We start from the raw sequence: 23363 nt of genomic DNA, 5'->3' as shown, positions 1-23363 counted from the left end.
ATTGATGGGGCATTATTCTCCGAACTGTCAATACTGATAGGGCACTATTCTTCCAATGGACATCATTGATGGGGCACAATTCCTCCTACTGACAAGAGGGTGTTATGCCTCTCACTTATACCTACAATGGAACACTCTTACTGACCACTGGTGCTAGGTAATTTTTTTACTACAACTGATCACCAACCCAGAGGCACTGATTACACCCATTGACCAGTGACACTGGGGGATTTTCTTTTCTTACTAGCCAGTCTGGCCTCCTAAAGTCTGTAGACCAGTAAACTGGCCTTGGATTTGGAAAGTTTCAGGACCCTTACCCTATCCTGTCAATATTGGAAACATAACACCTTTGCCTTTTAGAAGCAAAATTAGTAGCAAAGGCTGATGGAGCTACATACTAAAAATGTCATTTTAAAATCCAACTAAAATATTTTCTTCAAGTAGGGCTGGTGGAGGGCAAGACTCCAAACCATATCAAGACATATAAATGATAAACATTAAAAAGCAAGTCTATTTTTTTACTGTCCTTTGCACTTAGCAGTTATAAACCATGAGAGGTGCCAGTACTTTTTGACATAGTAAATAAACACATAGAAAATAATCTTCATACTAAGCCTCTAGCATTAAGAAAGAAAAAGATATAAAAGAGCAGGCATCACAAGGGTCCCCTAAACTGCTTACACAACTATATATACCAAAATTTCCTTCAGAACTGCTACTTGAATGGAATCCTAGACGTACAAATGAAGTTCCTTTTGTGCCTGCAATGTTTTCATTACAATATATGATTATCTTTCCAAAGGAAAACCACATTCAATTAGAATGTCATTTGTTTGAAAAAAATGTTCTGCTCCTCGAAAAAAATTTTTTTGCTCCTTCAAATTTGCTCATCATTACAGTTGAAAAAGATAGTCAGTTTGACTCCACTAACCATTAGAAAATTGAACAAATATTCAGAAAAATAACATTTTCAAACAAAATTCTTCTAGAGCAGGGGTCTCCAAACTTTTCAAACAAAGGGCCAGTTTATTGTTCTTCAGACTTTAGGGGGGGCCGGATTGAGTCCTGTGAGGGTAGAAAATGTCCCGGGTTCAGCATCAGTGAGAATAAACAGGGCCTCATGACCCATCATTGGTATTAATGAGAGGAATAGTACCCCATAAGTGGAAGAAATAGTGCCCCATTGTTGGTGTCAGTGGGAGGAATAGTGCCTCATATCATTTGGAGGAATAGTGCACCAAAGCCCGGATAAAGGCCAGCAAGAGACCACAGTTTGGAGACCTCTGTACTAGTATGATCATCTTTAGAATCTGCATGAAGGCAGACCATACATTATGTAATTTTCTTTCCTTCAAACTTCAACTGACTATGTTGATGGAAGAATCCCTCCCACTTTGACATTGTGTTCTGCCAGTGGGGAGCACAGGGAGCCTTTCCCCCTGGCAGAATACAATGATCACTGCTGGCAGCTATAGCCAAACTAGAAAACCTCAACAGGCTGGTTACACTGAAGTTGTTACTTCAGTACAACCAGCTTGTCCATAGACGGTTCGAAATTTAGCCTGTTCCTGCTGAAATGCCAAAATTTCGATCCATCTATGGCCAGCTTAAGGCCTTGAGATCTGAGATTTGTATGTTAAAAAAGGCAGGTGAGGATGGAGTAGTGTTCTAAAAAAATTAAGGTTACAGATTATCTACTGATTATCTTTGACAACTTATATTCAAAGAACTGACCCCCTTGTACTGTACCGCTGACAGATCTCTTGCTGCTCATCCTTAAGTAAAGAATACTTTATGTCAAGATCAGTGATGGTATTGTCAAAGCTGGCACTACCAGGTGCCAAAAATAGAGGTTGCTGGAGGGCCCCATCAATCCATAATTATGCCCATGGACCAGAGCTAAGAACCCTAAATATCCGATGGTATGTCTCATATACCCTTGGACAGAGAGACTCTCCAGTAATATGGAACCATCAGTGGGTGATCTCCCCTCAACCATAGTCATATCACTTCCCAAAACTTTTCATTGAAGGTGATGCAAATCACTGGTACCTCACCCTACAGGCAGTATCCTTGCACAGTAAAAGAGGCAGGGGCATGACTAAACAGATAACTAAACTAAGGCAAAAAACATAAACCCATAGCAATAAGAATCCATCGTAAAGTGGAACTGCACCCGTTTTGACAAGCCCCCGGGCTACAACCCCCCTCCCCTCCTCTACACAAATATGGGAGTTTTCTTGTTTGTTTGTTTTTTTTAATATACCTTTTCTTTCATCAAACAGCTCAGCCCCCCCTCAACTGCACATCATCCACCTAGACGAATGACGTGCACAGTGCTCACTGGGCCTCTTGGGGTATGCACGTCACATATCTCAAGAGGCCTTTAGTTTCTCATTAAGTATGTAGGAAGCAGGTGAGCCCAGCGACATGTAACTGTGAGGCTCTGCTGGCTGAACCTGGAAGAGAGATGATGTCAAGCAAGATGGCGGCGTGGGACCCAGAGTGTCTGTTGATAGAAGGATGTCAGCGGAACAATGCTGGATATGGTGAGGGGGTGAGTATCTGAACTGTGCTTACAGCACCACCAGGTAAGTGGGAGCAGAGGGGGGAGCGGGAAAGCTGAAGGTCCTCTTTAAAGAGATCTGGTGGATGTGGGCTACTGCCCTACAAAAACATTCCCTTGCACATCACCATTGAACTTGGAGTTTAATAGAGTTTACTAGTCTCGTTTACTAGAGTATGACCCTAAAGTGTCAGACCGTCCAAATGTATATAATGTATATCATTTGGTAGTTGATGGAGAATTAAAGTATATGTAAACTCAAAATGTTTCTATTTCATTTTGGATAGAGTAGGGAAGGGATAGATTCTCTGTGAAGTTCTTACAACGCTCTGTTTTCTCTAGGGAGGTTCACCTTTTCTATTTGTCCTGCTGACCATTGTCAATGGAACAGAAAGTGATGGGGCATCCAAAGCTATACAATTGTCACTAGAACAGGAGATGAGGGGAAATATACCAGTGGTGACACCCATTCTAGTGGCAACTGTCAAGAGAGGATTTCCTCTTAGGATGGAAAGATTTCTATTTATTTCCTGTTGTATCAGCAGGACAGGAAGTGAAAGGAGAAGTAGGGGCGAAGGCCCTTTGGCTGTACTTTTCCTGGGGATCACAGGAGCTCACTTCGTTCTACACTCCCGTGACCTGTATTCAGCCAACAGCGGGTTAAAGTCCACTGTTGGCTGATGTCACTCAGCCTAGGTGTCAGGAATGGACTCACCATTAGTGGTGGGACTCATCTGCCGTGTGGGCTGCAATACCAGGGCTGGCCAGCGGGTGCTCTCAGCAACCAGAAGCTCACTCCAGCAATCAGCCATCACCTGAGGCTGATTGCAGGAGGTGTATTTAAGGGATGGCCAGACCTGCAGTCAGTGCCTTGGTGTATGTTTCCCATGAGCCCCTGTATCTGCATCCTGTCTGCTTCCTGCCTGATCCTGACTCTGCTTTGATCCTGACTCTGAACAAACTCCGCCTGTCCTGACCTCGGCTATTCCTGACCACTCTTCTGCCTGCTCCTGGTACCCTGTTTGCCCGTTTGCTACCGACCCGGCCTGCCCGACTACGTTTGATTTGTATATATGGTTATCTGTTGAAGTTTGGGTTGTTTGCACTGTGTTATGTTTACCTTGCACTGCGTTTGTGTTGTTTAGTCTTAATAAATTGTCTTATGTACAGTATACCTGAAGCCTGCGTTTCCCTGTGTCAGTCCACACACCTCTGGTCATACCCGGAGCCCTGACACTAGGGGCGGACTGACCATTTGGGAACTCGGGCAATGCCCGAAGGCCCGGGGTCAGTAGGGGGCCCCATGTGATGCCCCTGGTACCTTTCATAGGCTTTTTTGGGTGTAGTTTAAGTGTGGGCAAGGAAACAGGGGCCCCAAGATCTCCTATTGCCCGGGTGCCCCATGAGTTGTCAGTCCGCCCCTGACTCAGCCAGTCCAGACTCTGGAGGGATCCTGACTTTAATACTGGGATCCACCCAGATAACTGACCATCAGCTGGCTCAGCCTCTCAGTGCGCTGCTGAGACACTGAGGCAGCTTCTCCCATCCCCTCCATGGCACAATATTCCAGTGAGCACAGGAGGGGCACAGCAGAGAGCTAGTGACAGTCACCATCTCCCTGCCCACTGAAGACCATCATGTGATCACTCGGTTCTCAGTGTAGAGCTGGCGGGGGACAACTGCAGAATTGGACCAATGCTGCATTCACCTAGGTGAATATGTAAGTTTGTTTTTTTTTTAAAATATGCACTTCTCTTTTAAGGGAACTCCACGACCCCGAAAAAAACCTAACAGCAGTTTTAATAGTTCTGCAAAACAAAAAAAAAATGGCTTTACATATGTTTAACCACTTTACGATAGTAAATACATACATTACGTGGTTACGTCCGTTAGCACATATAAGTCACTGTGTTGTCCTGGAGCATGCCCATCAACTCCCTCAGAACTGCGACTGGGCAGCCACCAACAGCTCAACTATTGATGTTCGGGAGCTTGTAGGGTGGGCTCCAGATGACATCAGCACTGTGCAGCCAGTTTTGAGGCTTCATGTTCAGGAGCCCTTCTACTGGCCTTGGTCATCACCGCCCGCTTTAAGGGCCATCTCCTATCATTGGCAACAGGTGAAATAACTTATGATTTCCAGGTATGGCAGCTTGACATAGTTACATTGATTCAGCTTGGGTCAATGTGAATATGCAGATACCACACCTGTGGAATCCTCGTGGAAGCTGGAAATCGCTGTAGTAGGTAACGTTACTCCAGTAATCTCCATTAGCTTCCAGGGCCCATGCCAAGCAGCTGTCCCGCTACTTACTGAACACAACCAGTTGCCTGCTCAGCATAAGCACCATTCAGATAGCACTTTGCACTCACTCAATGAATACCAAGCATTTTCTGATTGGACAAGGTTTGACAGGCCAGGCAATGATGTCACAATCTCCATCTCATCCAATCAGTGAATGATTTGCAATCATTGAGAAAATGTAATGCATACACTGAATGACTGTGCTGAGCAGGCAACCTCCTGTTTTCAGTAGGCAGCAGGACAGCTGCTTGGCACAGGACTGGAAAGCAAATGAAGATAACCGGTGTAGTAGAAACTACTACAGTGATTGCCAACTTCCAAGGGGATCAGCTGGATATGGTATGTGTATGCATAAAGATACCCATATCTGGATTTCTTCTTTAATGCCCTTTTATGCCTCTTGGTAATTTGCTTGATTGGCTCTCCCAAGGCCTCTGCATTACCAACAGCAGTGTCAATGAGACTCATTCTACTTGCTGGCTTCTTCAGTTGTCTGCATTATGGAAAATGGGAACATTCATTTCGCAGCAGTGGGAGTAAGACTTCAAGGTGGCAAGAAAATTAGCCACAAGAGATATATGAAGCTTGGAGAGCCCGGGCCCACTGAGCTCTATCTATAACATAAACTGGCTCCATACTCTGACAGAGAAGTTTACCAGACTGGCACACAAGGATCACGGGATAGAACTACTTATAGAGTTCACATATCTTGCTGGGTCAGCAATTCGGCTACAAAGCCGGCATTGTTTGGAGTTATTTTTATCAGTGGATACTTCGGAATGCTGAAGTGCATTTAGCGCTGAAAAAGATGCATATTTTACATTCTGTCCACTTCAAGCTAAATATACGCTAGAGAACAGCTAAAGAAACAGGACACGTTACCTTGGGCTTTTCATCCAGAATCTGCTGACGGATCTCCTTGTGTTTTTCTATGAGCTTCTCTTGTCTTTTGCTCTGAGCATCTTCTAACTGGAAAAAGAAATAGAAAATAGTCAGAAAAATATTGTCTACTTCATGTTCTTAGAAAATGAAATATTAGGCGGAAACAATTGGGCTGTTGTACACGTAGGGATTCGTTCAAGGCCACCATGAGACATCATAGGGCCCCACACAGCCTGCCTGATTGGGCTTCTTCCCTCCATACAACCTACCCAACAGGGCTTCTTCCCTCCATACAACCTACTTGACAGGGCCTCTTCCACCCATACAGTCTACATGACAGGGTCTGTTTCTTCCATACAACCTACCTGATAGGGCCTCTTCGCCCTATACATCCTACCCAACAGGATCTCTTCCCCTCAAACAACTTATATGACAGGGCCTGTCATACAACTACCTGATAGGGCTTCTTCCCCCAATACAATCTACTCGACAGGGCTTCTTTCCTCATAAAACCTACCCGACATGGCCTATTACCCCCATACAACCTACCTGACAGGGCCTCTTCCCTCCATACAAATTACCTATTAGTGCCTCTTTTCTCCATACAAACTACGTATCAGGGCCTCTTCCCCCCATACAAGCTACTTGACAGGGCCTCTCGCCCCATAAATCCTACCTGACAGGGCAAATTCCCCCATACAACCTACCTGATAGAGCCTCTTCCCCCCATACAACCTACCTGACAGAGCCTCTTCCCCCCATACAAACTATGTATTAGGGCCTCTTCCCCCCATACAAGCTACCAGACAGGGCCTCCTCCTCCATAGAACCTACCTGAAAGGGCCTCTTCCCCCTAAACAAACCTGTCTGTCAAGGCCTCCCCCCCCATAAATCCTACCTGACAGAGCAACTTCACCCATACAGCCTATCTTACAAGGCCTCTTCCCACCATACAACCTACCTGATAGGGCCTCTTCCCACCATACAACCTACCTGATAGGGCCTCTTCCCCCCATATAACCTACCTGATAGGGCCTCTTCCTCCCACACAACCTACCTGACAGGGCCTCTTCCTCCCATACAACCTACCTGACAGGGCGTCTTCCCCCACATACAACCTACCTGATAGAGCCTCTTCCCCCCATACAACCTACCTGATATTGATTATTGTAAATCCTCCTGCGCTTCTATGGAAAAACCCCCCTCCTATTTGATAAGCCGCTGACACTCCAACCGATACCCCAAACAGTGTCCACAATATAAATAAATTAGTGTAGCGCTAAATAAACAAATAAATCTGGACCACTATAAAAAATAATAATGCATAATAAATACTGTGATACGTGCTGTGATCCTTTCTCAGTGCTCTTCAAACATAAAATAACCTCATAAAATACCACTCTATTAGAAGTACATAATAGACTGATAATCCATAAACATAAATATAGTGATGGTGCCACTTCAAAACAATATAAATGAATCAATATTAGGTGATAGTGCCTCTTTAACTTCATTCAATGTCCAATGTTCAAACTCCAAATCGGTCTATTCCAAGTGTTCTCTATAGCATGCACAGTGTTTATATAAAAATAGTGCCACTCGTGAAACAACACACTTTTTATCCACTTCGGCTGCAATGCCTGCTCACCTCCTTTCTGCGACCCCTAAGGGCCCTCAAGCTTTTAGGATCACCCTGGATCCTCAACACTCCTGGTTGATATTCCTCCTATCAGACCTCCTCCACTCCTTCACTGTTATGCCTCCCAGGCTCCTCACCAGCGATTGTCTGCAAACTCTCTCTCACAGCGTTAGTGAGTAGAAAAAAACAGATCTTCCATGGTGTAGTATTTCCAATATGTATAGATTTAATAGCATATAGCCAAAAGGTAACTCACATTCAGTTTGTACAGCGGCAATTCCGTCCCTTGATGGGCAAACTGCAAACCTTTGATGATACTTCCTGATAACCAGGAAAATGGCGTCCCACACCGGAAGTGCGACACTCCGGATACCGGAAGTTCTAACCTACCTGATATTGCCTCTTCCCCCCCATACAACCTACCTGATAGGGCCTCTTCCTCCCACACAACCTACCTGACAGGGCCTCTTCCCCCCATACAACCTACCTGACAGGGCGTCTTCCCCCCCATACAACCTACCTGACAGGGCCTCTTCCCCCATACAAACCTTCTCAAATGTAAACAAGTCCTAGGGTCTTCTCACATTTGAGAAGGTTTTCACCACCCTCTGAAAAGCAATATTCAGCGGAAAAGTAGTTGACAGGCAGCTGGAAGGCGATACGTCATCTCTATGCCACCTGTTTTAACCCTTGAAAGGCCATAGCAAGACTCCACAACTGCATTACACGGGGTGGCGACACAGTCATATTCACTTGAATGGGTCACGTTTGATGGCGAAACGCGACCTGTGGATTAAATTTTGCTTCGGCACATGTACAGTCCCCTCCCGAATCAATGTGATGTTAAAGCGGAACAACACTGCACCTGAGCAACACAAACCAAAAATGCAAAAACGCTATTTATTCATTAGGACAACCAGGCGTCTCAGGGACCGCCTTCGGGAACATGTTAACAACATAAAAAAGGGATATAAGGAACACTCATTGTCCCTCCATTATAGGAAACATCATCATAGAGACCCTACCAGCTTGAGATTTGTGGGCATTGATATTGTTACTTCACACTGGAGAGGAACTTGTAAAACTAGGGCCGTCTCACAACTAGAGACTAAACATATTTTTGAACTAGATACCTTATATCCTGCAGGTTTGAATATCGAACTGGATGTCAATTGTTACATTGACAACAGTTAACCCTGCGATATTCGACCAACAGATTGTGAATTTGTTCATTACCTTAGGACATTAGACCTATTGCTACCCATTTACATATTTAGGCCAATTAAGCGGATTGGTTTATACTACATTTTCAGTCCCTTATTGCGCATTTGCATAGGATTATGTATTAATCCTGCCATCTTCCATATGCGCTTATATGACTTCAATTTTGATCTTCAATAGACCTATCTCCTTTTTTCATTGTGTTAGTGCCAACTGCACCTTGTTTATTTATTTGAATTTATACTATTTCTACTGTATACCACTTGTTTTATTTTGCACTCCATATGCATGTTTTAATTGTTACATATGGGTTTTGATCGAATTTGTTGATCAATTCCCGTGCGTCATTTTATTAAATTTTATTATGTTGCTATTTCACCATGGTATCTTTAACCTTATAGGTAATTTTCCTGTGGTGAGGGCTTGACATCACAATTGATTCATTATTGATTTAACATTCAACCATTAACCCTGCTTCATTTGTTTGGGGCATATAGAGTTAATGGCCTTTTTTATCATACCAGCACTGTTACCAGCATCTCTTGATCTGGTTTTCTTTACATCAATTTTTTCTCTTATGTGCATTATTTTGTATGGGATGCCCTTGGGTGGGTTTTCTATTTAATATTGCGGTATTTTCCAACATCGTTTTTTCGCAGCTGTTCACCACCAGAGATTCATCTTTCTCTGCGCCAGTGAGATTGAACTATGTATGCACAAGAAAATGGCACCCGCACATGCGCTCTGAGCATATATTGGACGCCCGAGCTCCGCTTATATGGAGCCGTTCCTTAGTGATCTGTGTTCTCTCTTGGTCCATGGTGAAATGGACCAAGAGAAATGGCATCCGCGTATGCGCACTTGGGTATTGCGGACGCGTGGACTCCGGCAAGATGGCGCCACATTAGTGCGCACGCGCGAAACACGGTATTTAGGTACGACCAAGCGGTCACGTCAGTCCTATGTTCCACCTCTGAAGAAGTGCGTGCGCACGAAACGCGTCAGGGGGGACCCAGGACGCCGTTGACACCAAGCCGCCGGTGCCACGAGGAGGCCCGGCGGCCATTTTGACTTCCATAAGGGTCAGTGTGTTTGCTCATACTTGGCTATTCTATTGTATTCTGCACCTGTGCTGTTCTCAATAAAAGTTTTAATTACTACACTATGAGTGCTCCCCTATGTCTCCTGTGAGGAGCTTCTCCCATCTTTGTAGCCCTGGGGATTCTTGTGCCAGTTCCTTTGGAGGCTTACTTCGATCGCTATTGCTCTGACCTGCTGAATCACTTCTCACCTCATGAGGGCGTAGGATCTCCATCCTTCCCAGCCACATACCTGACCAGACTTAAGTGGAGAGAGGATCTTCAGGATATATATATACATATGCGCATTACCTATGCGCGTTCTGGTTAGTGCGAAATTTTACCATTTACACTGGGAAACAAGGAGCACTGTTTTTTACTGGACTGTGTTTATCATTACCATTTTTCATTTTTATGAGCGCTGCATTTTTTATCTATTCATTTTTAATATTCAAAGCAAACTCCCCCATTCATCTATTTCTCCATGATATATTTTGTTGAGAAATCACTTTAAACCCCCCCCCCCCCCCTTAGTATTTCTGTTGTGGCCATCTTGAATAAGGGCAGATGATTTGTGTAGCATTTATTTCCAGCAATCCATCTGCCCTTCGTTCAGGCATGCGAGCAGGAGGGCGTACTTAACTGAGAAAACCCCTCCTCCCCTCCTAAAGGCACCTGGGATGTATGATGAAATTTGCCTAGGCCAGAAACCAGGAAATAACTGAAGAAATGTAAAAAAAAACAAAAAACTTTAAAGCATGTAAATACTTTCCTATCTATTTACTAATGTTAGCAGCATAAGGACTAAAAATAGTCAATGCTGATTGAGAGAGTGAAGTTCCACTTTAAGGGCTCATGTACGTTGCAGCTGATAAACACACGTTTAGGAGCTGTTCAGATTTTTTTTTCAGCAGCCCCTGAACTCTCCCTAATGTTTTCCTATGTGTCCATGTACACATCTTCATTTACAGTCGTTTACAGGCAGTTGAGTTTACAGTCGTTTTTTTTTTAACGCAGAAAACGCGTGTTCAGCAGTCGATTTTATCAGCGTTTCAAACACAAAACACTTGTAAACGCGGTTATAAGCGTTTGCAAATTTTTTTTAACTCTTCCAGTTCCCAATGCTGTCCAGTGTCTTTTTTCATCATAAAAAATGCATGCAAACCGTTTTCAAGTTACTCAGATGGACAAAACACTGAACACAGGATGTTCCTACCAAGCTTGTCACACATTGTAATAACAAATTCACACCTCAGACCTCTCCCATCCTTGGAAACAAAAGATATGTTAATGACCATTAACACCTCAGACCTCTCCCACCCTTGGAAACAAAAGATATGTTAATGACCATTAACACCTCAGACCTCTCCCACCCTTGGAAACAAAAGATATGTTAATGACCATTAACACCTCAGACCTCTCCCACCCTTGGAAACAAAAGATATGTTAAGGACCATTCACACCTCAACTTCCTCATGAAGACCCCCTGCCAGGTGGCCTTAATGACTCCCTCCACCAGACACCTTTCCCACCCTTGGAAACAAAAGAAATGTTAATGATCAGCTCACACCTAAGCTAATCTCAACACATACTGCTGTCTCTGCTTCTACTCTCTGTATTTCTCTGAAACAGTCTGAAATAGTTAATAATTTACCACTTTTCAGTGCATTCTGGGCATTTGGGAGGTTCTCCTGTGCGTATCTTTAAAAAACGCTTCTAAACGCAAATGCCCATAAATGAGTTACGCAAACGCGGCTAAACAGACATTTTTTAACCTGCGTTTACCAGCAGTCAGTTTCCATCGTTCAGAAGTGTCCCGTGTAGATGGGGCCTAAGGAGGGCAGTTGGGGAGCACTAAAACTGAGGTTGCAAGGGTAAATGCTGCCCCTTAAATGTATGTAAACCCCAGCAATAAATGTTTGCTATCTGTATCTCCCTTGCAGCTGAAGGGGAAGTATTTTTGGGGTGTAAAAATTCATATTTTTACATCCCCCGCCAGCCACAAGTGTAAATGAGGCCTTACTGCCATCACATGTGGGGAATTTCTGCATCCATGTGTGACTACACCTCTTTGTGATCATGTCATAGGTAAAAACTGATATATGTCATACATGTCGTTCGTGCCCAACGCACCTCTGCAAGTTCCCGGGGTGAGGTTCCGCTGGAGCAGTCTGTAGCCCCCGGAATTTCATTTCTTACCAGTTCAAACGCACGGAGCGGAGGAGCTGAATAATGACAGTGTCATTATAATCTAGTTGCTGCAGCTGACTGAACAAAATATTCCACCAGAAAATCAATATATTTCATTAATAAAAACAGAATCTTCATCAGAATCAATATTTTATAACATGGCGTGTCCAAGCCTGATCATCTGGCACCCTGTCCAGCACTTTAACCCCATAAATTGCCTTCCCCCTAGATTGTAAGCTCCTGGGAGCAGGGTCCTGCAAACCCTCATGTACTGAGTTGAATTGTAACTTTACTGTCTTCCTTTAGCTTGGAAAGTGCCAATGCAATATAAATCCTGTGTAATAATAATACCATACTGCACACCTGTGGCATCAGGGGTCTCAGGGGTCTCAATTGTGACCCCGCTCATACTCCGGGGGGGGGGCGTGCTTTTACTAAGACAGGCAAAGCAGAATCCAGGGCAAACAGGACGGGGTGACACCAGCCCTGCTGGATGGGAAAGTGTCAGTGCTGACAACCAAGCAGGGATGGACACCGAGCCGTCACAGGGTTGAGCGGGGGAGGAGGAGAGCACCATCCTTGAGCTGGTACTGCTGTCATTGGGGAGGTAAAAAAATACTGATAGGATCCGTGCAGAGAACTGACACACACCGCCCCACCCCTCCCCTCCCCACAACTCCTGCTGACAGTTGCACAAAAATCCCATAACACCTCTTGAGGGGCCCCCGAGGGACTGCGGGCTCCAGAGGCAGCAGATTTTACTGTGACAGTTTGAGCAGGATGAGCAGAGGGGGAGCTGGAGGGGGAATCTGTCATTGTCAGCATTGAGGGTGGGATAATGTGACATTACCAGGATGGTGGTGGGGGGCAGTAATACCCTGGCGGGGCCATGTGTCATTACTAGGAGAAGGGCACCTCAAGGTGGGGGTCATCTGTCATTACCTGGTGGGGGAGGGGTCATCTGTTATTACCTGGTGGGGCAGAGGGGCGTCATTTGTCATGACCTGGTGGGGGTCATTTGTCATTACCTGGTACCACCACCAGGTGATCATCTGTCATTACCTGGTGGGGGAGAGGTAATCTGTCATTACCTGGTGGGCGAGAGGGGAGTCGTTTGTCATTACCTGGTGGGGCGGGGGGGGGTCATCTGTCATTACCTGGTGGGGGAGAGGGGAGTCAGCTGTCATTATGTCATTAATTGGTGGAGGAGGTGGGTCATCTGTCATTACCTGGTAGGGGGTGAGGGGGGGTCATCTGTCATTACCTGGTGTGGGAGAGGGGTAATCTGTCATTACCCGGGGGGGGGGGGTCATGATTACCTGGTGGGGGAAGGAGGCCATCTGTCATTACCTGTGTGTGTGTGTGTGTGGGGGGGTCATCTATCATTACCTGGTGAGGGGAGAAGATCATCTGGCATTACCTGGTGGGGGAGGGGCCATCTGTTATTACCTGTGTGTGTGTGTGTGTGGGGGGGGGGGGGCGTCATCTCTCATTACCTGGTGAGGGGAGAAGGTCATCTGTCATTACCTGGTGGGGGAGGGGCCATCTGTTATTACCTGGTGGGGGAGAGGGGGGTCATCTATCATTACCTGGTGGGGGAGAGGGGGGTCATCTATCATTACCTGGTGGGGGAGAGGGGAGTCAGCTGCCATTATGTCATTAATTGGTGGAGGAGGTGGGTCATCTGTCATTACCTGGTAGGGGTGAGGGGGGTCATCTGTCATTACCTGGTAGGGGTGAGGGGGGTCATCTGTCATTACCTGGTAGGGGTGAGGGGGGTCATCTGTCATTACCTGGTGTGGGAGAGGGGTCATCTGTCATTACCCGGGAGGGGGGGGTCATGATTACCTGGTGGGGGAAGGAGGCCATCTGTCATTACCTGTGTGTGTGTGGGGGGGGGGGGGTCATCTATCATTACCTGGTGAGGGGAGAAGGTCATCTGTCATTACCTGGTGGGGGAGGAGCCATCTGTTATTACCTGGTGGGGGAGAGGGGGGTCATCTGTCATTACCTGGTGGGGGGGGATCATCAATCATTACCTGTTGGGGGGACATGTGGCATTACAAGGAGGGGAAGTCAGCTATCTTTACAGGAGGAGGGTGTTAGCTTAAGTGGGGGGCTCTTGCCGGAGGGGTCATCTGTCAATAGGCAGAGGAGGCAGGAGGGCATGTGTCATTACCAGGAAGGGGTGTTACGTTTCCCTAATATCCTGCACCTCCATATCACTGCAGCCTGGCCATGAGAGAGGTAACTGGGTGTTTAACAACATATAAAATAAAGGTGTGATATCTGCAGTGGCCCACCCTCTGATCAGCCCCCCACCCAGTGCTGTACAGTACCCCCCTCCCGCCCCTGCACACAAGGTAGGGGCAGGCAGGTCACACTGTGATCTGCTGGGTGAAAGCTGTGGGCTTGTATGTGGATCTGGAAGTCAGAGGGGCTGCTGAGTTTCCTCTTTTACATACAAACCTACCTCTTTCCCCCGACAGCTGAGTGTGGCCTGTCTGCCCCCACCTTGTGTGTACGTGCAGATGGTAGCAGGAGAGAGAGAAAAAAGAGATAGCCACCATACAGCTATCATATCTTGGCATGCAGTTGGAGCATCTTGGATCACGGTGGAGGAAGGTAGTGGGGGGCCCAAGGTCAACTTTTGCATCGGGGCCCACAAGCTTCAAGCTACGCCTCTGCGCACACCTCTGCAGTGATTGGCTACACACGTGACAGATTCATGATACTTTTGCTAAGGGTCCTTGCACATGGCCGCTAAAAGGGCGGCATTTATATCAGTAAGAGTACATGCACATGACCGTAAAAAATTCAACTCAAAGTGTTCAGACACGTTATGCAGGTAGGTGTGTAAACGCATGCACACCGGTATGTACAGATGCAAAATGTGCATTCTAGGATTGAAAACTGCACAGGAGGATATAGAAGTAGAATTGTTTCTGTTTACATGCATATGAGTCTTTAAACAACAAAGCGCAAGCATTGTACTAAACATTTACCAGCTGGGTCTCCATACTTCAGTATGAGGGCCATATCTTATATTTTACATGTAGCGCCCTCCTAGTTAGCTAGGGGAAGCCAGAGTCCTAATTGTTAGAGAGGAGGGCTGAGTAGCAGCCTGGGTGCAATAGTCAGGAGGTCAAATTGTGGTCAGGGCTGAGAGGCCCCTCTGGAATTCCCCCCTGCTCTAGAGCTTTGGAGGAAGGTCTAGAAGTAGTGGGAGAATCTGAGGAGTGGCTGGCTTGTACTCTTGAGGGATCCTTGCCAATCCCTAACAGGAAGCTTGGCAAGAGGCCAGTACAACCCTTAACCACTTCCCGACCGGCCATTGCATATAAACGGCCGGACGGTGGCAGTACAGGTTCGAGTGGCCGTTTATAAACGGCCTCCCCGCACCCTGCTTGTGCGCGCTCCCTTGGAGCGCGCAGCACCGCGATCCGGTGCCCGCTGTGTCCTCCGGACACAGTGAAACACCGATCGTCGGACGGGACCTCTGTACGAGGTCCCGATCATGTGATCACTGATTGGCCAATCAGTGATCACATGCAAACTAGTAAGCAAGTGTCACTTCTGACATCATTGCTTACTACGTGTGAAATCTGTGAATGATCACAAAGGTCACATGGTACAGGGCTATTCACAACAGCCTTGTACCATGTGACAAGCTGTGACCAATCACAGCTCACTCAGTACTTCTCAATGAGTGCAAGAATGCAGACAGAGAGAAGGAGAAATGATTGCTTTTACATCCTATATGGGTGTAAAAGCAATCAGTGTAAAAAAAAAATCTTCATCACCCCCCACAAGTAGTACAGTGTCACCATGGTGACACTGTACTGCTAGGGTGACAGTATGTAAAAAAAAAAATAAAAATGTAAAAAAAAAGGTTTAAAAATTATAATTTTTGGTTATAAACTAATTTGGATTTTTTTCTTACTAAAAAGATAACGGAATAAATTTTGGCAAAGATTTATGATGAAATATTATTTATTTGCAAAATGTTATAAAAAAAAAACACTTTTTTTTACAAAATTTGTGGACTTTTTCATTTACATAGCAAAAAAAATAAAAATCCCAGCGGTGAATAAACACCACCAAAATAAAGCTTTATCTGTCTCAAAAAAATGGTAAAAAATTCATTTGGGTACAGTGTTGCATGACCGCGCAATTGTCATTCAAAGTGTGATAGCGCTGAAAGCTGAAAATTGCCCTGGACAGGAAGGGGGTGAAAGTGTCCGGACTGGAAGTGGTTAAAAGCGTTTGAGCCTGCTCAGCAGAGGAGTGAGTTCAAATGGAAGACAGAGAGGAAGATGTGACGCTGAAGACAGAAGTCTGGGAGGGGGCCCAGAAGGAGAGAGGGGCCCTCCTACAGGCATCAGAAAGCTCAGAGCGTCACTGTCCCCCAGATTGAGGACCACCTGTACAGCAGAGAAGGAGCGGCCCAGCTAGAAGGCCTGGTAGCAGCCACCAACCCATCAGTGGTACAGGAGAGGATCTGAGTGAGGTCCCCTGCACCATCTAGGTGGATAGGGGAAGGAGCACTCTGGTGGGAAACCAGATTCACCAACAACCTGGGACTGTCCATATCTTATAGTGACAGGCACCAGATCCCGTGCTCAGGGATACCTCCAGATTGCTGGGTGAAGGCAGAGGAGTTCATCTAGGGTCTGGGGTGGTACACCAGGGAGACGCAGCCAGGCACTCCTACAGGGACTGTGCTGCAGTGGAGGCTTGTAAATAGTTCCAGGAAGTTGTCCTCAGTTCATCAGTTCCCTTGGACATCCTGTACAACCCTCACCCCATCCCCATTCAAATCCCATAATAAAAATAACAAAACCAAAGCTCAAGCTGATCCCTGACTCTGAATGTAAGCCTGTGTGAAGATGCGTGATGCCTGGCTGTGCAGGACTATAGGGGGACCCAAATCTCTTTTGCAACTCCTAAGGGGGTAGTGCTGCATACAAATATTGATGCTGAAATAAACGGTTTTAAATGAATGAATCCACCTGTATGTCAGAGTTCCCAACAGTTTTCAACTTACATCAAGATCCCCATCAGAGTCCCCCCTACATCAGAGTCCCCCTCCCCCTTTACACTGGGGTCCCCATCAAAGTTCCTCTTACATCAGGGTCCTCATCAGAGTCCTCCTTACATAAGGGTCCAAGTCAGAGTCACTCTTACAGCAGAGTCTCCCTTACATCAGGGTCCCCAAAAGATTCACTCTTTCATCAGAGCCCCCCCCTTACGTCAGAGTCCCTCTCCCCCTTTACACTGGGGTCCCCATCAAAGTTACTGTTACATCAGGGTCCTCATCAGAGTCCTCCTTACATCAGGGTCCCAGTGAGAGCCACTCTTACATCAGAGTCCTCCTTACATCAGGGTCCCCAGCAGATTCACTCTTACATCAGGGTCCTCATCAGAGTCCCCCTTACATAAGGGTCCAAGTCAGAGTCACTCTTACAGCAGAGTCTCCCTTACATCAGGGTCCCCAACAGATTCACTCTTTCATCAGAGCCCCCCCCCCCTTACATCAGGGTCCTTGTCAGAGTCACTCTTACATCAGAGCTCCTCTTACACTGGGGTCCCCATCAAAGTTCCCCTTATATCAGGGTTCCCCATCAGAGTCCCACTTATATCAGAGCCCCCCCCCTTACATCAGGGTCCCTGTCAGAGTCCCCCTTACATCAGGGTCCCCATCAGAGTCCCCCTTACATCAGGGTCCCCATCAGAGTCCCCCTTACATCAGGGTCCCCGTCAGAGTTACTCTTACATCAGAGCCCGCCCTTGTATCAGGGATACCATCGGAGTCACCCTTACTTCAGAGTCCCCTTACATCAGTGTTCCAATTAGAGTCTTCCCTTACATCAGGGTTCCCATCAGATTCACTTTTACATCAGAGTCCCCTCTTACATCAGGGTCTCCATTAGAGTCTCTACTTACATCAGGATCTCCGTCAGAGTCCCCCTTACATCAGAGTCTCCATCAGAGTCACAAAGGTCTTCTCAGAAGCCCGCCTCACCACCTGTCCCCTGGACCCTGTCCCCTCATAACTCCTACGGTCACCCTTTTCTTCCATCCTACGCTCCCTCACTCACATCTTCAATCTTTCCCTCTCTACTGGCACCCCCCCCCCTCTAAAGCACGCGCACATCACTCCCATACTTAAAAAGCCCTCCCTGGACCCCACCAACCTGAACAACCTAAGACCCATCTCCATGCTGCCATTTACCTCTAAACTTCTGGAACACTTAGTCTACAATCGCCTGAGCTCCCACCTCACCGACAACAACCTTCTCGATCTTCCACAGTCTGGCTTCTGTTCCCTACACTCCACTGAAACTGCCCTACTCAAAATCACCAACGACCTGCTAACCACCAAAACCAATGGCCCCTATACAGTGCTCCTACTCCTCGTCCTCTCTGCGGCTTTTGACACAGTTGACCACCCCCTCCTCCTCAAAAAACTACACTCCCTTGGCCTCAGAGACTCCGCTCTCTTCTGGCTCTCCTCCCTCCTATCACAGCGTTCCTTTAGTGTTACCTATAACTCTGCCACCTCCCCCTCACTCCCTCTCTCTGTTGGGGTCCCTCAAGGTTCTGTCCTCGGACCCCTTCTCTTCTCCATCTACACCTCCTCCCTTGGCCAATTGATAAATTCCCACAGCTTCAATTACCATCTCTATGCTGACGACACACAAATCTATCTCTCTACCCCTCACCTCACCCCTTCAGTCTCCACTCGTATCACAAGCCTACTGAACGACATATCGGATTGGATGTCACTCCACTTTCTCAAACTCAATCTTTCCAAAATGGAGCTCCTAGTATTCCCCCCAGCCCGCGCCCCCCCCCCCTGACTTCTCCATCAAAATCAACAACACTGTCATCAGTCCCTCCCCTCATGCCAGGGTGCTAGGTGTCATCCTAGACTCCAATCTGTCCTTTCATTACCAGGTCCAATCACTGACAAACTCATGTAGACTTCACCTCCGCAACATCTCCAAAATACGACTGTTCCTAACCTCGGAAACCACTAAGCTACTCATTCACTCCCTTGTTATATCTCGCCTTGACTATTGTAACTCCCTCCTCATTGGCCGACCTCATCGCAGGATATCCCCACTTCAGTCTATCATGAATGCTGCTGCCAGACTCATCCACCTTACTAACCGTTCTGTATCTGCCACCCCTCTCTGCCAATCCCTCCACTGGCCTCCACTCAGTGTCCTCCACCCCTCTCTGCCAATCCCTCCACTGGCCTCCACTCAGTGTCCTCCACCCCTCTCTGCCAATCCCTCCACTGGCCTCCACTCAGTGTCCTCCACCCCTCTCTGCCAATCCCTCCACTGACCTCCACTCAGTGTCCTCCACCCCTCTCTGCCAATCCCTCCACTGGCTTCCAATTGCCCAACGGATAAAATTCAAAACACTAACACTGACATATAAAACCGTTAATAACACTGCCCCAAATTACATCACCGATCTTGTCTCCAAATATCACCCAAACCGTACTCTCCGCTCCTCAAAAGACCTCCTACTCTCTAGCTCCCTTGTCTCCTCCTCCCATGCTCATCTACAGAACTTCTCCAGGGCTTCCTCCATCCTCTGGAACTCCCTACCCCAATCTATCAGACTATCGCCTACTCTGCTCACTTTTAGCCGCACTCTGAAAACCCATCTCTTCAGGGAAGCCTACCCCGCTCTCAGCTAATACTGGAATCCTCTACTCTTCCAACCACTCCATCCCCCACAGTCATTACCTTTTGTACCACTATCCCCTCCCTCCTAGATTGTAAGCTCCAAGGCGCAGGGCCCTCGAATCCCTCTTGTATTGAATTGTATTGTGACTGTACTGTCTCCCACCATAATGTAAAGCGCTGAGCAAACTGTCAGAGCTACATAAATCCTGTATAATAATAATAATCAGAGTCCCTTTTACATCAGGGTTTCCATCAGAGGACCCTTAATATGTATAGAAACATGTATACATGTGTACATGCTAATTTTGTTCATGTGTACTGAACGAGGCTGCAAACATGGCCACATTCACTTGAAGAGGTCGAGCTCGATGGCAGTACCACTTGGTGAATGCAACATGCCATTTCATTTTTTGGCTTCATGGTCATGGCATGTGTCCAGCTAGATATTCGGGGCAGAAGAACTATTAGACGCAAGCCCAAGTACAGCCCACTAGCTCATCTGCAGATCAGGTAAAGTCTATGGGCTCAATCATACAGAAACCCAGTGAGCAGTAAAAGCAGGCTTTTGATTCGTGGTTTTACTGCTCCCCCAACTCAAAAATGCATCTGCTCAGAGCTGTATACCTGTTGCAGATGCAATGCTTTACTTCTCATCTTGTAGTCCCGCTGCCCTGAATATCTAGCTCTCATTATTATGACCCAGACTACAACATTCTGCCCAGTACTACAACATTTCTACTGTCTGTATCTCATGGTGCATTACTTGAAATGCATTACTATCAAGCTTTAAAATGTTTGTTCCATGGCATTGTTATTAATCCTATAGTTTATATGTGAAGCTGCAACCCTTCAACTGCAGCCAGTTTCCTAAAGCAAGCTGTTCTGGTTGGACGTACAATTATGTTCTGGGGTGGTATTCCCAGTAATTGAAGTAATGAAAAATATAAATTGGTTTCAAGTACATGTTTTTCATTTATCAAGCAGCGTAATTAAAAAATGCTAATTCACCCCAACTGATTTAGTTCAGTGTGCAGAGCCTTAATGCTATCAGAAATGCAACTTTCTGAAATAATTATTTAGTTAATCTCTCCAATGAAGCGCTTGCCAACTGATATTCCGCTAGGTTACCTTCTTGTTACCCTGAGCCATGATGAAGTGTCTGACAATAAAATGTTTGCTCAGGGCATTTAACCCTCTGATACTTCCTATATGGATGCTTTTCTTTCAAGCAAAATCTTATATGATAGTGCCAAGCTGTATGCGTACCTAGGAATATTGCGGGAAAGGGTGGCCCAACCTGGAACGGCGTCTTCAACACTCAGCATCTTCTTACTTTTCTTTATATTTACACTGATACGGAGACTAGCTACCCAGACCACCTTCCAAAATTACATACATATCATAAAAGATATTCTTTAACATTTGACCAATCACTGTGCTATGGTATGGAGAGGATTTTTACACCTTCAAAACACTATAATACAGGGCACGCATGAGATAGACCAATAACAGACAAGACACCCAACTCAATAGACAAGACACCTAAATCAACAGACAAGATACCCAACACAATGGAAAAGACAACTGACATAATGAACAAGACACCCAACTCAGTGGACAACACACCCAACTCAGTGGACAACACACCCAACTCAATGAACAAGACACACAACTCAGACAAGTCACCTAACTCAATGGACAAGGCAACCAACTCAATGGACAAGGCAACCAACTCAATGGACAAAACACCCAACTTAATGGAAAAGATATCCAACTCAACAGACAAGTATTCCAGCTCAACAGAAAAGACCTGCTCAACAGAAAAGACCTATAACTCAACAGACCAGACACCCAACTCAACAGACGAGACACCCAACTCAACAGACGAGACACCCAACTCAACAGACGAGACACCCAACTCAGCAGACGGGACACCTAACTCAGCAGACGAGACAACCAACTCAACAAACAAGACACCTAAATCAGCAGAAAAGATACCCAACACAATGGAAAAGGAAACTGGCATAATGGACAAGACACCAAACTCAGTGGACAACACACCCAACTCAATGAACAAGACACACAACTCAATAGGCAAGACATCCAACTCAACTGACAAGGCAACCAACATAATGGACAAGACACCAACTCAATGGACAAAACACCCAACTTAATGGAAAAGGTATCCAAGTCAACAGACAAGTATTCCAGCTCAACAGACAAGACCTATAACTCAACAGACGAGACATCCAAGTCAACAGATGAGACACCCAACTCAACAGACGAGACACCAAACTCAGTAGATGGGACACCTAACTCAGCAGACAAGACAACCAACTGAACAAACAAGACACCCTACTCAACAAACTACCCAATTCAGTTGACAAGACCCCAACATAATGGACAAGATACCCAACTCAACAGACAAGTAACCTAATGCAGCATACAAGACACCCAACATAACAAACAAGACACTCAACACAATGGACAAAACACCCAACCTAACAGACAAGACTTCCAACCCAACAGACAAGACATCCATCTCAACAGATAAGTTACCCAACTCAATGTACAAGAGACCCAGCTCAAAGGACAAGACACCCAGCTCAAAGGACAAGACACCCAGCTCAAAGGACAAGACACCCAACTCAAATGACAAGACACCCAACTCAAATGACAAGACACCCAACTCAAATGACAAGAAATCAAACTCAAATGAAAAGACATTCAACTCAATGGTCAAGACACCCAAGTCAGTGGAAAAGTCATCCAACATATTGGACATGCCATGCAACTCAACTGAATACATGGGTGAGAAGCCCTAATCGAAGCCATGGAGAAGCACAGAAAATTCACTTGGCTTAATTAATAAAGCCAAGCCATGTTCACTTCAATCATTCAATTTTTGTGCAAGGCAAAATCTTTTAATTTCCCCTGCACATGGCTGGGAATTCAAAGTGAACACTGCTTCACTTTATTCACAAAGCTAAGAGACCATCCTGCGCTCTTTTAGTAAATCAACACCAATGCATAATCTCAAGTTCATACATTACCTGCCCTGAAAAACACATCAAAATGCATGATTATTATTATACAGGATTTATATAGCACCAACAGTTTGCTCAGCGCTTTACAATATAAAAGGGAGACAGTACAATTACAATACATTTCAGTACAGAAGGAATGTGGGGGCCCTGTGTGATGGGTGCGGTGTCAGACCCCAGCCCTTCTCACCAACTTGTGAATGAAGGACTAGCCAATCTAAAACCACGCTGCCACTTGTGTAACAATGCCACTCTCAGCTGCACCCTGCACAAAGATTTTCCAGCTCACTGGACTACAATCTAGGTGCCAACATTCTGAGAGCTATTGTTACTGGGTCAGGTTAATTACGCAATTAACCCTTCACACTGCCACCACCACCTTTTTACAGAGAAGGAGGAAACTCACAAATATTAGCAGTAACACTATGATGTTTGAATAAGCGTCTGTATACACACTGTCACTGCAGACAGATGTATCCAGAGGTTTTAAAACACACAGTAGCACTCTTCAGAGACAGGGATTCTTAGTTTGCATTAAAGAGCTTTAGAAACAGTTCAACACTTTTCAGAAAATAGGATTTATTACTAAAAAGGTCAAAATGGTGCATTAAAAATATTTACAGAAAAGATGTAACCAATATATATATATATATATAAAAATAGAGAGAGCAATAACACAACAGAGAGATAAAGAAAGACGTTTAAGAAGGTAGAATACTTGCAGAAGTCCT

At 45.8% G+C, this 23363-nt stretch overlaps 1 protein-coding gene across 1 annotated transcript in view; it reads right to left on the bottom strand.

Moving 5' to 3' along the window:
• The window catches only part of LOC149454407 (1-phosphatidylinositol 4,5-bisphosphate phosphodiesterase beta-1-like), a gene marked incomplete at its 5' end in the record, with an annotated part of 211017 nt that overhangs the window by 72348 nt on the left and 115306 nt on the right, over window positions 1–23363 (bottom strand). The window contains one exon of the mRNA XM_089687595.1: window positions 5754–5840. Within this exon, the coding sequence (XP_089543721.1) occupies window positions 5754–5840 (87 nt within the window). The remainder of the gene's footprint in view (window positions 1–5753; window positions 5841–23363) is intronic.

This window comes from Staurois parvus, unplaced genomic scaffold (assembly GCF_062004578.1).
Source record: "Staurois parvus isolate SC_StPar_1 unplaced genomic scaffold, SC_StPar_1.0 ptg000431l, whole genome shotgun sequence".
In the NCBI taxonomy this organism is placed as follows: domain Eukaryota; kingdom Metazoa; phylum Chordata; class Amphibia; order Anura; family Ranidae; genus Staurois; species Staurois parvus.
Note: the sequence above shows the minus strand (reverse complement) of the source record. Positions and strands in the feature narration are given on the sequence as shown.